Here is an 18,240-nt window from a genome sequence, read left to right as displayed (position 1 = left end):
ATTGCTTTTCAACCTGTCCCCAAATTAATAGAATTGTTTCAGAGTTTGTTTTGATATTTGAATCTGTGTGTCGTGATCGTGTTTGGTGTGGGGGGACAGAATACATTTATGCACGATGGCGCACATGCGCAGCCGGTTTGGGTTCCGTGTAACTGTCCATTAAACATTTTTCTAGCATTATATTTATTTTTATTGAGAAAAATGGTTACATTTATCACAATATGACTTTTTGGCCATATCGCTTAGCTCTAGCACCTCCCCAAAAATTTATTCATGGAGACATGAATACAACATATTCATTATACAGTGCCTTGCGAAAGTATTCGGCCCCCTTGAACTTTGCGACCTTTTGCCACATTTCAGGCTTCAAACATAAAGATATAAAACTATTTTTTTGTGAAGAATCAACAACAAGTGGGACACAATCATGAAGTGGAACGACATTTATTGGATATTTCAAACTTTTTTAACAAATCAAAAACTGAAAAATTGGGCGTGCAAAATTATTCAGCCCCTTTAAGTTAATACTTTGTAGCGCCACCTTTTGCTGCGATTACAGCTGTAAGTCGCTTGGGGTATGTCTCTATCAGTTTTGCACATCGAGAGACTGAAATGTTTTCCCATTCCTCCTTGCAAAACAGCTCGAGCTCAGTGAGGTTGGATGGAGAGCATTTGTGAACAGCAGTTTTCAGTTCTTTCCACAGATTCTCGATTGGATTCAGGTCTGGACTTTGACTTGGCCATTCTAACACCTGGATATGTTTATTTTTGAACCATTCCATTGTAGATTTTGCTTTATGTTTTGGATCATTGTCTTGTTGGAAGACAAATCTCCGTCCCAGTCTCAGGTCTTTTGCAGACTCCATCAGGTTTTCTTCCAGAATGGCCCTGTATTTGGCACTTCCCACTTGTTGTTGATTCTTCACAAAAAAATACAGTTTTATATCTTTATGTTTGAAGCCTGAAATGTGGCAAAAGGTCGCAAAGTTCAAGGGGGCCGAATACTTTCGGGGCAGGCCAACTCGGGGCTAACTAGATTTATTCAGAATGAAGTGGCTGAGCCACGAGTTGAGGACCAATGAAATCAGATATCCTTCCTCTCGCAAATGTTGTCATCATCCCCTTCATTTGAGGAAGAGGAATGATTTTAAATATTTTATTAATCAAATGTTTTTTTTGGTGTGTGAAAAAAATGATGTTAATACCTATCACATTACACATTTTTCTGATGTTGAAATTTGCGAGAGGCAAACTGACAGCTGCAAACAACCATCGACATATAATCCATAGATGGCAGTTACCATTCAAGTCAAGACTTGCAGCCATTGCTTGCGTACCCATGATTTTAACAGTCAAATTGCCAGGTTTAGAAGTTTAAAAACCCTTCTATGGTTTATTTGTCTATGGCCACAACGCAACAAGAGGTTCCACATATAGAAGGATCGATAGAATGCGAAAAAGGTGGTCGTGCATTGATAAGCAAACCAAAGACGGCATTGATAATGAGTAATAAAATAAAGATGGAAATTCTAAAAGCCTATTTCACATCACAGCTTGCTGAATTTACAAGAACTTTTCTTTCATTTTGATTTCGGCATAAATTAAAATGTGGCGCTAACTCGCCATGGATTGATGTTTCGGGAATTGTCTCTATGAGTTCAGCTTTCAACTAGCCATGTGAGACATGCATGCTCAGTTACAAGCCTGCTAGAGTTAGCGACAGACGGACGACGTGCAATATCCACCGTCATAGTACAGATTAAGCCTGGCCTGGAATGTGAAGCTAACTGAAGCAGGCTAGCTTTATAAAAGCCTGAGTAGATCTAACTTGCTTCGTAGTATACCACTTAGGATGTGTACTTGTACATCACGCCAGCCTACATAAACAGGAAATAGGCTCCAGCCTTATGGGCCGTTCTGGCTGGTACAAGACTTGTTTCCAGAGAAGCAGGGTTGAAACCAGATTTGTTGCTTTCTGTAATTGTCACTCAGCTGTATGGTAAATCATGCTTTATGGGCTCAGCTCTGCCTGTCTCTTCACCATAACCAATATAGACAGCAGTCCCCCAAACCCCCGCCCGACCCTACACACAGCCTGGGCACACACTAACACAGAGAGAGAATAAAACATGTGACATATGATTGATGGGGGGGGGGTTCAGAATCAGGCACACACACACACACGCTCTCTGAAAAATAAAACGTGACATATGATTGGCGTTGGGGGAGGTAGGGAAACACAATGGGCAGGAGAAGTGGGCCTTCTCGCGTCCCGAGGCAAGCCAGACCAGTTTGATGGTTGCCCAGGGGGGAGTGCCTTTTGTCCCCCATCCCTGTCTGTCAGACTGGAGGAGCTGGAGGATGCTGTGATGAGGCCGAGCCAGGCCTCTGGTGCGTCACATAACAGTGGGAGACGTGAACCACGTCAGACACCTGTCAGTGTTTCTCTGTGTGTTTGACAGACGACTGTAAGTCTAGTCTAGGGCAGGGGGACACATCAGACAGTACTGACACGAGAAAGTTGAGAGGGACACATAGCTGTAGCATGCTGTGGGGCACTCGCACACATGCAATCACATGCACTGTGACACTCGCACACAAATACTACTACCCTTTGTGTAAAATAGGCCGAGACAACCCATTGAGAATCCGCAGTGACGTGACAGAGGATGGTTCCAGTACAGCAACATTGATAATTAGGCCAACCACGGCTTGGTTCTCAATACAATCTTTGCTGTCGTGGTCGTTTTTGGAGAACTTTCAAAGTTTCCTTTGGAGCCCCACTTTTCTTTGAGCTGTTTAAACCAGGCGCTGACAGCGCTGTTGATGAAAGTGAATCAAACCTGTTGGGGACTTCAAAGTCTTCTCTGCTTTGCCATTTATTAACTAGAACAGAACAACCTCACATACCATATATGGATTCTTCAAAATGCCTGCCTCTGGGGGAAACAAAAGGATGATGAAGAAGAAAACAGCCAAACAGCAAGGGGGGGGGGGGTTATACCTAAAAGCGTTGTAACTGAAACTGACTGCTTTTCAAGAGCGTTTCCAATCAAAACAAATCTGTGATGCATGCAGAGTGTTTGATCAGATATATTTGTGGAGAAGAAATTGTTTTGGCTGAAGATTGATGTGAAGAAGATGCCTTTCGTGTGTTTGTGTGTGTTTGTGTGTGTGTGTGCGCACGCTAGTGTGTTTCTGCATTGTATTGGCCTGTAGCAGTAATTAGCTATCTAACCAATATGATGAACTCAGCTCAAGTCAGCTGTTTGGTTCTGCTCCCATAACCACATTAGTCCAGAGACTCCTCTCACCTGTCCCCTCTTCCCACTCTGGCTGTCTGTCCAGAACAGCACGGCATTTAGACAAAATGTCGTTGACCTAATTCAAGGATGGATGCCGTCTTGATCAGCAGAGGGGTCTCTGAACCCCCATTATCATTGCGACGGTCATTGGTTGTACCCCCCCAATCACCACCCAACCCCTACCCTGCTTAACCAGTGTACCATCTCAAATTGAGCTAATGACGATCTCCGACCACAGGCACGTAACAAAAGATGAAACATTGCATTAATATGATTAGTCAGAGTTAGCATTTTTACAGATGACATTGTAATAGGCCTGATTCAAGCAGTTTATAACAGCCTTGAATACTGTGTTGTCTACTAATGGAATAGAATTCACATTTGAATAGAATAGATACCAGTTAGGTGTGTGAATCATTGGTATTTAGTTTACTTTGGATCCCTATTAGCTACTGCACATGCATCAGCTACTCTTCCTGGGTTCTACATAAAACATACAAATACATGACAAAGTACAGAACAGTAATAGACAAGGACGTTTAAAATCATTTTTGTACCATTTTTTACGTATAAAATACGAGCTGTATATTGGAAAGAAATCAAGAGACAACAAAAATACTGTTTACACACTATTCATGCAGTGTAGACACCTGAGTTGCCTAACCCATTCACAGCATTGGTTAACTCTTGAGGCTCCTAGGGTTTCCACTGAGCTAGGTAAATTTACCATTTAGTTTTAATGCACCGTATTGCTGGAACAAAATTCAAAATAAATTTCATCTTGATGTTCTGGTGCTGTTAGGGCAATTTAAAGTATTGATTGGAGACCTGTGTGTGCGTGCCTGATGCATTCGGGAAGTAATCAGATCCCTTGACCGTTTCCACATTTTTGTTACGTTATAGCCTTATTCTAAAATTGATTAAATAGTTTTTTCCCCTCATCAATCGACGCACAATACCCCATAATGAAAAAGCAAAAACAGGTTTTTAGAATTTTTGCAAATTTATACAAATAAAAAAAACGGAAATATCACATTTACATAAGTATTCAGACCCTTTACTCAGTACTTTGTTGAAGCACCTTTGGCAACGATTACAGCCTACATTCTTCTTGGGTATGATGCTACAAGCTTAGTACACTTGTATTTGGGGAATTGTTCCCATTCCTCTCTGCAGATCCTCTCAGGTTGGATGGGGAGCGTCGCTGCTCAGCTATTTTCAGGTCTCTCCAGAGATGTTCAATAGGGTTCAAGTTAGAGGTCGACCGACTATGATTTTTCAACACCAATACCGATTTATTGGAGGACCAAAAAAGCCGATACCGATTAATCGGACGATTTTTATTTATTTATTTGTAATAATGACAATTACAACAATACTGAATGAACACTTATTTTAACTTAATATAATACATCAATAAAATCAATTTAGCCTCAAGTAAATAATGAAACATGTTCAATTTGGTTTAAATAATGCAAAAACAAAGTGTTGGAGAAGGTAAAAGTGCAATATGTGCCATGTTAAAAAGCTAACGTTTAAGTTCCTTGCTCAGAACATGAGAACATATGAAAGCTGGTTCCTTTTAACATGAGTCTTCAATATTCCCAGGTAAGAAGTATTAGATTGTAGTTATTATAGGACTATTTCTCTCTACATCATTTGTATTTCATATACCTTTGACTATTGGAAGTTCTTATAGCCACTATAGTATTGCCAGCCTAATCTTGGGAGTTGATAGGCTTGAAGTCATAAACAGTGCAATACTTGAAGCACAGCGAAGAGCTGCTGGAAAATGCAGGAAAATGCTGTTCGAATGAATGCTTACGAGCCTGCTGCTGCCTACCACGCTCAGTCAGACTGCTCTATAAAATATACAATCATAGACTTAATTATAATATAATAACACACAGAAATATGAGCCTTATGTCATTAATATGGTCAAATCCGGAAACTATCATTTCGAAAACAAAACATTTATTCTTTCAGTGAAATACGGAACCGTTACGTATTTTATCTAACGGGTGGCATCCCTAAGTCTAAATATTCCTGTTACATTGCACAGCCTTCAATGTTATGTCATAATTGTGTACAATTCTAATTACGGTCTTTGTTAGGAAGAAATGGTCTTCACACAGTTCGCAACGAGCCAGGCAGCCAAAACTGCTGCACATACCCTGCTCTGCTTGCACAGAACGCAAGAGAAGTGACACAATTTCCATAGTTAAAGGAAATTCATGTTAGCAGGCAATATAACTAAATATGCAGGTTTTAAAAATATATACTTGTGTATTGATTTTAAAGAAAAATATCAATGCCTATGGTTAGGTACACATTGGTGCAACGACAGTGCTTTTTTCGCGAATGCGCTTGTTAAATCATCACCCGTTTGGTGAAGTAGGCTGTGATTTGATGATAAATTAACAGGCACTGCATCGATTATATGCAACACAGGACAAGCTAGATAAACTAGTAATATCATCAACCATGTGTAGTTAACTAGTGATTTATGTTAAGATTGATTGTTTTTTTTCTAAGTTTAATGCTAGCTAGCAACTTACCGTGGCTCCTTGCTGCACTTGTGTAACAGGAAGTCAGCCTGCCACGCAGTCTCCTCGTGGAGTGCAATGTAATCGGCCATAATCTATGTCCAAAAATGCAGATTACCGATTGTTACGGAAACTTGAAATCGGCCCTAATTAATCGGCCATTCCGATTAATCGGTCGACCTTTGGGGTACACACACTACCATTTAAAAGTTTTTAGTCACTTAGAAATGTCCTTGTTTTTGAAAGAAAGGCACATTTTGGGTCCATTTTAAAATAACATCAGATTGATCAGAAATACAGTGTAGACATTAATGTTTTAAATGACTATTGTAGCTGGAAACACACAACTTTCTTCAGAAACTCGTCAGTCTATTCTTGTTCTGAGAAATGAAGGCTATTCCAACTCTGTGTTGACAGTGCATGTCAGAGCAGAAGCTATACCATGAAGTCCAAGGAACTGTCTGTAGATCTCTGAGATATAACTGTGATGAGTCATATATCTGGGGAAGGGTAAAACAGTGGTCTCCATAAATAAAATATGGAACTACCCAGACTTTGCCTAGAGCTGGCCGTCAGATCAAACTGAGCAACTGGGTAAGAAGGACTTTGTTCAGGGAGGTGACCATGAACTCAATGACCAATTTGACAAAACGACAGAGTTCCATGGCTGAGATGGAAGAACCGTCCAGGAGGACAACAGTCTCGACAGCACTTCACCAATCTGAGCTTTTATGGTAGAGTGGCCAGACGGAAGCAACTCCTGAGAAAAAGGCACATGACAGCACGCCTGGAGTTTCCAAAAGGCACGTGAAAGACTCTTGAGAGCATAAGGCAAAAGATGATGTGGTCTGATGAGACACAAATGGAACTCTTTGGGCCGGAATGCAAAGCGCTATGTTTGGAGAAAACCAGGCACAGCTCATCACCCGTCTAACACCATCCATACCGTGAAGCATGTGTTGTGGCTGCCTACCTGGTGATGTCAGATACCACTCACTGTGTGTGGGGGTCACTTACAGACAGTTACATAGGTCTGCTAGCCATGCTGAACACACACACACACACACACGCACAACAGACAGCGTTGTCATGGCACCTCGCATGTCAACAAAGAGCTGTGGGGGGATATTCCTTTCTGTCTAGTAGCGGGCAATTCTTCTCAATCATCCGTCAGTAAAGGGTAGCTATTTACAAGTAATGAGAGCCATTTCAGGGAAATAGGATTCTGAAAGGGTTTTGATAATATCAGCTGTCTGCGTTTTTTAGCTGGAGAGACCGAAACCAAAAGTGGCTGCAGACCCATTCAGAGTGCTCGGTTCCCTATTCTAGTAACCGCTCTTAGGCAAGTTGTTGACGCGTTCAGTAGGCCCACTCTTTGCCTTCTCCATGTGTGTGTTTGTTTGAGGAAAGAAAAGTGCCCCTGCATATAATGTCGGATGCTTACAGCGTTAAGAGACAATGTTAGCTATGCATTTTATAGCCTATCCATTTAGGGAATATCCTTAACCTCAACGTCAATATTTACAGGAATTGCCTACAGGCAGGAGAATCGACCACCTCTTAAGAACAGTATTATCTCCTCTCTCGCTCTCTCATCCTCTTCATCTCTCTATTCCCTCTCTCCTCCTCAGTATCTGTCGATAGCAGCACTGGGCTGGTGAGATGTTTGACTTTTTCCTTTTCTTTGTTTTGATATTTGTGTGTGACGGCTGAGGCTTTGACACAGACTCAGCGGAGGGCTGAGAGATGCTAGATGACGTGTGTCAAGTGATATTAAACGTGAGAGCCCTCCATTCCTCCCCTCTCGTTCCTGGCTTTGTCCACTGTGGTTAGTGTGAAGAATGACACGTCTCGTCTCTGTTTGGGGGTAAAAAAAAAAAAAATGGCATGTCTGATGTATTACCCCTCCAATCGTGCTGGGCAGCATGACCCGGGCTCACTCTGTCCTACATAGACAAAGGCAGCTTCAGGAAGGACAAAGTCAAGCTCAAATAACACCCTATCCCCAACATATTCCCTATATAGTGGTGTTGGTCTAAAGTAGTGCACTTTATATGGAATTTGGTGCCAATTGATAGACAAGGCCCAGTGTATGTCTATGTGAAGTAGCCTAAGTGCAAAGGTAAGACTGCGTAGTGATATGTGTCTTGTACCATATGTGCAGTAACATGCTTTTGCGATTTCATTTGGGAGCTAATCAGGGCCTGCGGCAGTGAGGAAGTATTAGGACACGTTAGCTAATCTAATTGCTAATGAATTCGTCTGTAAGCTGTTGTGGTTCCGTTCCCTCTCTGCAGCCTTTGTCCTTTCAATGAGGAATTTAATAATAATAATATAATAGTTTGGTGGGTGTAAATATTTGTCCTGATTCACACATGTACAAGTGTGAATTATACACATGTGTGAAACGGCCATTATCAATTAGGGTTAAAGGGATAGTTCACCCAAATTACAAAATGACACATTGGTTTCCTTACCCTGTAATCAGTTTATGGACAAGCTATGACCGCAATCCATGCTTTGGTTTAGTTTCCCTGGCACTGTTTCCACGTGGTAATGTTTTACCATTTGTGGCACAAATCTCATTCAAGTCATTGGAACGATTTTATTAGCATTTCATATCCAAATCATCTGAAAGTATCTAAAATGGATTGTAAAGCTGAACAAAAGTCACTTATAGATGTTTTGAACAAATCTAATATATATGACTTGATGGGATTTGTGCCATGAATGCTAAAACGTTATCATGTGGAAACCGTGCTAGGGAAACTACACCAAGGCATGGATTGCTGTCATACTTTGGCCATAGACTGCTTCTAGGGTAACGAAACAATGTCATTTTGTAATTTGAGTGAACTATCCCTTTAAGTGCCTTGCTCAAAGGCACATCGACAGATTTTTCACCTTGTCGGCTCAGGGATTTGAGCTAGCGACCTTTCAGTTACTGGCCCAACGCTCTAACCGCTAGGCTACCTGCCTACGGGCTACATGCCCCTCAACGGCTACCTGCCTATGGGCTACCTGTCTATGGGCTACTACTTGAAAGCAGGCCATTCACGAATGGATAGTAAATGTGGACTATATCCTAAACGACACTGTTGCAAAAAATATTTGAGTAGTGTAGAAGTGCGAGAGCTAGGCTTATTGATCTGGGCTCTCAGGATAGTAGGCAGTACACTGTGAATGCAAAATGCCAAACAATGAAATATTGGTGTATGGGGGTTAGCTCTTCCAAGCTGTCGTTTTCCTAGGTGTTTAATTTCTCTCTCTGTGTGATGGGACCAGGGAGGTGTGTGTGTTTGTTCCACAGTACCCCCACTACTTCTCTCACCCATACATTCAGGATTGCTAGTTGTTAAATTGGCATGTATGGGTGTGTAGGCTTTTAGTCATCGTTATCTTGGACTGTGGGCAGCGTGTGTGTGTGTGGTTAGGGTGGGGGCTGAGGTGTTAGTAAATCTGGATGTCAATAGTTGATGGTAAACGACTCCAGGAAGGAAGGGGTTAAGTCCGAGCCGGCAGGGCTGCGTTACGCTAACGGCAGCTGGCTGAAGCAGAAAGGCGAAGTGCTGCGCTCAGAGGAACCCAGACGGCGAAACCTTTCTCTCCCTCGCTACAGCTGAGCGCTCCCAATGCTTCCCACCCATGTGTGTGTTTTTGTTCTGCGTTTGTGTGTGTGCGTGCGCAGTGCTGGAATGCAGCTTCCCCCCTCTGGGTGTGTGTGTCTGGTGTGTGACGTCAGCACACACACAGCAGGTCAGTTTAAGGTCACTACAATCGTCACTCCGTTGATCTACATCCGTGGGATGTTTTGTGTGTGTCGTGAACACCATTCGGTAACACGATATCCTTGCCAGTCCAACTCCCATAGCAACGTTTACATTTAATTTTAATTTTGTGAAAGCAAAGAGTTGCCTTCCCTTGCTAGTAGTAGCTAGCTGGCAGTCTGGCTAGCTGGCTTTAGCCTGGCTAAAAATATATTAAGCTAGCTAGCCTTTCCAGCTTCCTACATCTCCATGTGAAATATTCAGATTTATAATGAAAAAAAATACTTGTATTACAACACTCCAAATCTTGCGTCTGTGTAGAGCTTGTAGTACGCTTTAGGGCTAGGCATCACTGAGGGAGGGAGGAGTCACATATTCGAGAGAGGAAGAAGGAAAGAGGACGGATGTGTTTGTGGGAGTAGGAGATATACTTGAGGAGTCAGTGTCTTGGGTGACTTTCCAAGTGGAATGTTTTTAAAGTGTGCTTTTTTTTTCAGCTTGGAATTGTACCATTCTCGTGATTTTTTTGGCCATTGTGGCTTTTTTAATGTAGGTCTAGCCTCATTTGCCCTCTGCCACTGTCTGTAATCCCCTTCCTAATGTAGAGGGTTGTCCTTACAAACACACACTGCCTTAAAGAGCTGACATTGGCTTTTCAATGGATCCCTAGTACATTAATCTTCACACACACTCACACCAACCCGTTACATTCATCTTCAGCCAAGAGACCGTTGAGGGACTTCTCTTGGTAATTACGCATGCTCATTTCCATGCATATATAATTTCTCTCCCATTTAATGAACTCCACACATGGTTGGGGGATGTATAGACCAAAGCCTAGTTTGAGGCATGTGGTTTCATACATAGGCTAGCCAAAGCCCTGCTGGCCAGATAGTTCAGTTGAATATCCCACGGATAGTCAAGACAGCCATCCTCTTGCCAAGCTACAGAATCACTCAACAGACCAGTAAACTGTCTGGGCCTGAAAAGTCCAATTCAATCAAATTAGACTCCATTTTGTAAGGGATAGTTTGGAAATTATTCCTGACGGATCGTGTGACAACTAAGTGGCGGCTTCACCCGACGAGACCAGAGTAGACTGTCATTTCAGCAGCCGTAGGATGACACCTCCAATCATACACAGACGTGAACACACACACACACACACTCCATCCAGATGATTAATATGCAGATTTGCAGTAACATTTGCATGTTGAAGTAATGGAATTGAAATTCACAGAATGTTTGAATGTTTAAAAAAATATATATCTATAATTTTATACCCTTAGCTGTGTGTGTCTGTGTGTTTGTCAGCACCTGTGGAGTACAAGTCCTTTGCTCTGTTAGAGGGGTCACAGCACAAACAGGGCCGCCCTTGGTGCTCAGCTGTGTTATTCCAGCCTGTCCCTAACCTAGAGCGCACACAGTTTAACACCCCTAAAGCAGCGTCCCTTGCTTAATGCATTGATCTGTGTTTATGATCTCTGTACGGGGTCTTCCTTATAGGACCACACACACTCTTCTCTCTCTAACACACACATGGGAATACACATAAGCACCTCTTATGTCCCCCCCCCCCTCTCCCAGTAAGACTGCACACATGTGAGGTGTACACCCTGAAACCTCTCTGATTCTTTATTTTCTTCTTATATGAACATATAAACTAAGCCATTTGAGGTCATTTCAGATGGATGACATCACTCACTTTTCGAAGGTGTTCCTAGTTCCACCCAGAACTCCAAGTGTCCATCCCAAATGGCACCCTGTTCCCTATTTAGTGCACTACCTTTGACCAGGACCCAAACGGATATGCATCCCAACTCTGGTTCTACAGTAGATTTTCTTTCAGGCCCGATGAAATTCCAGACTACCAACATGCTCTTTAGGTACCATAGGATCCCTCTGGCTACCATATGATCCCTCTGGCTACCATAGGATCCCCTTCTGTTGCGTTCCTCTGCTAAGCTCAAATTGGGGTAGTTTGATTAGATCTCAAAGCTAAAGTGGCGAATGAGCCTTACTTCTCTTCTCTCTATCCCCCTCCCCCCCCCCCACACACACACACACACACACAGGACTGTGTCATATTATATCTAAGTGACAGTTACTCATAAACCAATTCAGAAAATACATTTCATGAACCACCCGCCGCTGTGGCTGAATTGTCTGCATTGACTTGGAAATATATGTATGATGCTCAGTCTAATTTACCCCAGTGGTTGCAAACTGAGAGCTTTTGTGCTTAGGCAAGCAGCCTCTCAGCCTCAACTAGGTCTTTTAATGTGGGAATGCTCAAATCCTATATAAAGCCTACATTCTTCCTCCTGTGGGTCGGAGTGGGTTAATTCTGGAGGGGCTTTGGCCTCTCCTTCTCCCTGAAATAAGATCAGGGTTTTGGTATTTTGGGGGCCCCATGTCGTTGAATGAGAGGAAGGAGGGCTTGTAGCTGGTCGAGAGAGCTTGCTGGCTTATCACCACTCATACGGTTTCAAAATCCGGAGAGAGAGAGAGAGAGAGAGAGAGAGAGAGAGAGAGAGAGAGAGAGAGTGTGTATCTAGGCTAGTGCTTTGATGTGGGGCCCCAAGTGTATGGGTGGTCCGGAGGCCCTGTGGGTTTACACTCACTCTCTACTGCTTGCATACACTCCTCCCGCTTTCACTCTTCACTCACTCGCTCTCTCACACTCACACACACACTCAGGGTGTGCTTGAAGCCAAGTGTGATTTCACCAGACCGGTCATGAGGGGTTTCTAGGGCAACCTCACAGAGGCCTTGTTCTAAAAATGTCCGCCACGGTTCCTTTGAAAGTCCTCCCTGGCCTTTCCAACACACAGCAACAGCCCTAAGCTGCACTCTGCAGCTGCAGGTGACGGGAACACACAGTCTAATAGCTAGCACATGAGATACTGAAGGCCTCATACCAACCAGCAGTCGGGGGAAGAAGAGGGAGAGAAAGGTGTGTGTGTGTGTTTTGTGCGTTTTTGTGTTTGTATGTGTGTAAGAGAGGGAGGGAGCACCCAATAAAGAGCCATGGCAGCAGTCTTAAAATGTGATCGGCTTTGGTGTTATGGAATCTATCTGGACTCTGCTTTTAAGAGTTTGCCATAGGTTTTATCAAACTTTTGTTTGACTTTTCCATTTGATTCCTTTTATCACTATTCGTCATTGTATGGTGCATGTTTCTGTTCTGCTAAAACAATAAGTGATAGGTAGGTGTTAGTTTTTCTACAGGCGTGTATCAGAGCTGCCCGAGTTCTGTTTTTGAACCGCACGTGTTTCTGATGTCCTTGTTATTCCGCTCTTTGGACTGGGACTTGCTTGTGAAAGGTTGGAGAGCACACGCTAAACCGGTTTTCTGAGACGCGCGCGCACACACACTGTTTTTAAGAGTAGCATTATTGCTCTGAGACGCGGCTTAGGCCCGAATCCTTCCATCCAAAGGCCGTGGGGATCAAACAAACAGCATGGAGTCTCACCGGTTCAAATCAAATCCAATTTTATTTGTCACATACACATGGTTAGCAGATGTTAATGCGAGTGTATCGAAATGCTTGTGCTTCTAGTTCCGACAATGCAGAAATAACCAACGAGTAATCTAACCTAACAATTTCACAATAACTACCTTATACACACACAAGTGTAAAGGAATGAAGAATATGTACATAAAAATATATGAATGAATGATGGAACGGCATAGGCAAGATGCAGTAGATGGTATCGAGTACAGTATATACATATGTGATGAGAAATGTAGGGTATGTAAACATTATATGAAGTGTCATTGTTTAAAGTGGCTAGTGATACATGTATTACATCAAGATGCAGTAGATGGTATAGAGTACAGTATATACATATGAGATGTGTAATGTAGGGTATGTAAACATTATATGAAGTGTCATTGTTTAAAGTGGCTAGTGATACATTTTTCATACATTTTTACATTATTAAAGTGGCTGGAGTTGAGTCAGTATGTTAGCAGCAGCCACTCAATGTTAGTGGTGGCTGTTTAACAGTCTGATGGCCTTGAGATAGAAGCTGTTTTTCAGTCTCTCAGTCCCTGCTTTGATGCACCTGTATTGACCTCGCCTTCTGGATGATAGTGGGGTGAACGGGCAGTGGCTCGGGTGGTTGTTGTCCTTGACTATCTTTATGGCCTTCCTGTGACATCGGGTGGTGTAGGTGTCCTGGGGGGCAGGTAGTTTGCCCCCCCGGTGATGCATTGTGCAGACCTCACTACCCTCTGGAGAGCCTTACGGTTGTGGGCGGAGCAGTTGCCGTACCAGGCGGTGATACAGCCCGACAGGATGCTCTCGATTGTACATCTGTAAAAGTTTGAGTGCTTTTGGTGACAAGCTGAATTTCTTCAGCCTCCTGAGGTTGAAGAGGCGCTGCTGCGCCTTCTTCACCACGCTGTCTGTGTGGGTGGACCAATTCAGTTTGTCTGTGATGTGTACGCAGAGGAACATAAAACTTACTACCCTCTCCACTACTGTCCCATCGATGTAGATAGGGGGGTGCTCCCTCTACTGTTTCCTGAAGTCCACGATCATATCCTTTGTTTTGTTGACGTTGAGTGTGAGGTTATTTTCCTGACACCACACTCTGAGGGCCCTCACCTCCTCCCTGTAGGCCGTCTCGTCGTTGTTGGTAATCAAGCCTACCACTGTAGTGTCGTCTGAAAACTTGATGATTGAGTTGGAGGCGTGCATGGCCACGCAGTCGTGGGTGAACAGGGAGTACAGGAGAGGGCTCAGAACACACCCTTGTGGGGCCCCAGTGTTGAGGATTAGCAGGGTTGTTAGATGTACCTCTACCTGCTCCCCCATTTTTGCCGTTCAATCTTCATAAAGGGTTTATTTTAGCAGGGGGTAGGCTTCGGGTTGCGGCCACTTTCGTTGCGGTCTCATCTTGTATGGGATGCCGTATTCAAGCCTCCCTCTGGTAATGCACGGCCCCATGTCGAGTAGCGGCAGCAGCTTTGATATCCCTGTTATTACACTGCTGATATCACAGCAAGCCACATCCCTTTTGATAAGCGTATTTATGCATGTATGTCTCCACTTGGCCCCAATATGTTTTTATCTCACTCGCGCTCTCTATGAAGCACATAAATTAAATCATACCACTCTTGTCCCCCTGGCCCCTCCCCAATATTAATAAATGTATGATCTCACGCTGGCCGCGTCTCTTTCATATGCTCATCAGTGTGTGTTTTAATACCAGCGCTAGCAGCCCTGCCCTCCTCATGCATATTCATAGTGGAATAATGACCCCCTCCCCCCCGCCTCTGGAAACGCAGCGCTCAGGAGGAGATCAAACACTATTCAAATGAGCGGGCTCCATTATTGAAACACACACATACTTTGCATCTCTCACTCTCTCTATCTGTGCTGCTATCGTTGTTGACCCAACCTTCCACAGGACGTCTATCTGTTCTCAATGTGGCCATGCTTTTATGTTCGGAGAATATGGAATATCTTTGCACCCCTTTTCATAAGGTTTAGGAAGGTTTACGTGATCCTTACCCATGACATGCCTTTTATTGAGAGGACATGGCTTAGTCATTTTTAATTCAATAAAATGTCAATTGCTTGATTTAGTTAACATCTCCCTGATGTTTTTGTGTTGTTTTAGACAGGTTTGGGCTTCAATCATAATGGGCTTGAAGTTCATAGCCCTGTCTTTTTTTCCCCCTCTCCTCTTTTATATCCTCCTCTTTTATATCCTATCGCTCACCCCCCTTTCTTTCACCTCTCCTCTTTTTGTTTTATAGTTGATGCACAATAAAGGCTTGTTGAAATGCATTGTTTTTACTTCTTCTCTCTTCCTCCTTCCCAGGGTTCCATCTGAGTGGTACGGTAACAGACCCGGCCACGTCCTCTCAGCCTGAGATGGTCTGCAGCGTGAGCGTCAGCTTCGACCGCTGTAAGATCACCGCGGTGACCTGTAGCTGCGGCAACAAGGACATATTCTACTGCGCCCACGTGGTAGCGCTGGCCCTCTACCGCGTACGGAAGCCCGAGCAGGTCAAACTGCACCTGCCCATCTCAGAGACGCTGTTCCAGATGAGCAGAGATCAGCTGCAGAAGTTTGTCCAGTACCTGATATCAGTGCATCATACAGAGGTGTTGCCCACCGCACAGAAACTGGCAGATGAGATCCTGTCAACCAACTCTGAGATCAACCAGGTCCACGGTGAGTGTGTAGGCCCCACTGAGGACATTGACTCGGTGCTAAAGTTAAAGGCTGGGCAGATCAATGCTGCTCATTAGTCTGATCCTGCCTGTAAACTAAAGCTCTGTCCACCTCTAAACAACACTAAAGACCTGGCCTTTATTTACCTTAGAGATACGGTTAGGTTAAAGGGTGAAAGGTTTCTACAGCTCCACAAGTTACCTTAAATTAGATTAGAGTTCTTTATTAAACAAATCAAATGTAGAATGTCTCATTGTGTGTTAGTGTGCCTGCATGTGTAGGGGCCTCGGATCCCAGGGGCCCGTGTGGATGATGAGAAATGTGTGGGTAACTAAACCTCTCTCTCTGTCTCTGTGTGTGTAGGGGCCCCGGACCCCACTGCAGGGGCCAGTGTGGATGATGAGAACTGTTGGCACTTGGATGAGGAGCAGGTCCAGGAGCAGGTGAAACTCTTCCTGTCACAGGGAGGATACCATGGCTCTGGGAAACAACTAAACCTCCTGTTTAGCAAGGTAACACACCACACACACATGCCCATCAGACACACACCTGAGCATCAGACACACACACACACACTCCCCTCCTCTAGACACTCACCGCGTCTCTGTGTAAAACTTTGCAATGACTATTATTACCAGTGGAAGAGGCTGAAACGTTGCATTATATCTCCTTTCATATAATAAACGCATTAACATCAACATTGCATTTCTCCCCGTGTATTTCCACAGCCAAGTTGTTTCTGTTCAGTTCAAAGCCACTTTTAGTGGCTCTGTTAGTCTAAAGAGCCATTAGCATGGCAGTTGGGTTGGCACATACATTAAACAGTACAATTGTTGAGGTTTGATGTTGCTTTTAGCCCTTGATGTATACCTGTCTCTACATCAGATGAGTGTTAGTCTGGCTGGTGTGCCAACCTCAGCAATATCATATGCTCTTCTAGTGTAGATTTAGCCTAATTTAAAATATATACTTTGTGTCCCAAATGACACCCTGTCACCTATGTTGTGCACTATTTGATAATGGCCCACCTGGAGACTGGTCAAAAGTAGTTCTTATAGAATAGGGTATGGACTTTCGTCAGAAGTAGTGCACTACATAGGGAAAAGTGTGCCGTTAGGGACACAACCTAAAGCCTAGCGTTAATGTGAAATATTTAGCCTAGCGCTAATGTGAAATATTTAGCCTAGCACTAAAGTGAAATATGTAGCCTGGCGCTAATGTGAAATATTTAGCCTAGCGCTAATGTGAAATATGTAGCCTAGCGCTAATGTGAAATATGTAGCCTAGTGCTAATGTGAAATATGTAGCCTAGCGCTAATGTGAAATATTTAGCCTAGCGCTAATGTGAAATATTTAGCCTAGCGCTAATGTGAAATATGTAGCCTAGCGCTAATGTGAAATATGTAGCCTAGCGCTAATGTGAAATATGTAGCCTAGCGCTAATGTGAAATATGTAGCCTAGCGCTAATGTGAAATATGTAGCCTAGCGCTAATGTGAAATATTTAGCCTAGCGCTAATGTGAAATATTTAGCCTAGCGCTAATGTGAAATATGTAGCCTAGCGCTAATGTGAAATATGTAGCCTAGCACTAAAGTGAAATATGTAGCCTAGCGCTGAGGTGAAATATGTAGCCTAGCCCTAATGTGAAGTATTTAGCCTAGAACCTCCGCCCCTAGTTTTAACATCTGCCTGCATTAAGCTCTACACACACACACACACACACACACACACACACACACACACACACACACACACACACACACACACACTGATGCTTTCCTCCCTGTCCCATAGGTGAGGGAGATGCTGCGTATGCGTGACTCCAACGGAGCACGGATGTTAACACTGATCACAGAACAGTTTATGGCCGACCCTCGCCTGGCACTGTGGAGACAGCAGGGCACCACCATGAACGACAAGTACAGACAGCTCTGGGACGAACTAGGTGAGCATATATGTATATACATACACACACACACACACACACACACTAATGAACTGCAGGATAGATTAACATTTGCAAACAAAAATGCATGCTCACACACATACAGTAGGCTTCTTTATGTACTGTACATATTTACTGATACAGACAACACAAATGGCAACCTTACATACTGTTGTATTTATCATTCAACTCTGCTGCCATCTTCTACACATGCAATCACCATACCATACTCCCTTTATCTCTGCTTAATTATTTATTTATCGACTTTAAGATAGGAAGCACTCACATGTCCACTGTGGCCTTCAGTGCAGACTACTTGTACACACACACACACACACACACACACACACACACACACACACACACACTGATTGAGGTTTTTGGGTTATGCAGCCTTCGTTATGTTAGTTGTGCTCTCCTGCTAATGTGCAAATGGGGACAAAAACGTCTCTGGATGTCAACCTCCTATTTTCATTTTTGT

At 43.5% G+C, this 18,240-nt stretch overlaps 1 protein-coding gene across 1 annotated transcript in view; it reads left to right on the top strand.

Moving 5' to 3' along the window:
* The window catches only part of LOC110525926 (zinc finger SWIM domain-containing protein 6), a 51,195-nt gene that overhangs the window by 16,889 nt on the left and 16,066 nt on the right, over positions 1 to 18,240 (top strand). Inside the window, exons 2-4 of the mRNA XM_021606443.3 lie at positions 15,457 to 15,813; positions 16,177 to 16,325; positions 17,609 to 17,759. Coding sequence (XP_021462118.2) covers positions 15,457 to 15,813; positions 16,177 to 16,325; positions 17,609 to 17,759 — 657 coding nt within the window. The remainder of the gene's footprint in view (positions 1 to 15,456; positions 15,814 to 16,176; positions 16,326 to 17,608; positions 17,760 to 18,240) is intronic.

This window comes from Oncorhynchus mykiss, chromosome 6, assembly GCF_057628025.1.
Source record: "Oncorhynchus mykiss isolate SJ-2025 chromosome 6, ASM5762802v1, whole genome shotgun sequence".
NCBI lineage: Eukaryota > Metazoa > Chordata > Actinopteri > Salmoniformes > Salmonidae > Oncorhynchus > Oncorhynchus mykiss.
Note: the sequence above shows the minus strand (reverse complement) of the source record. Positions and strands in the feature narration are given on the sequence as shown.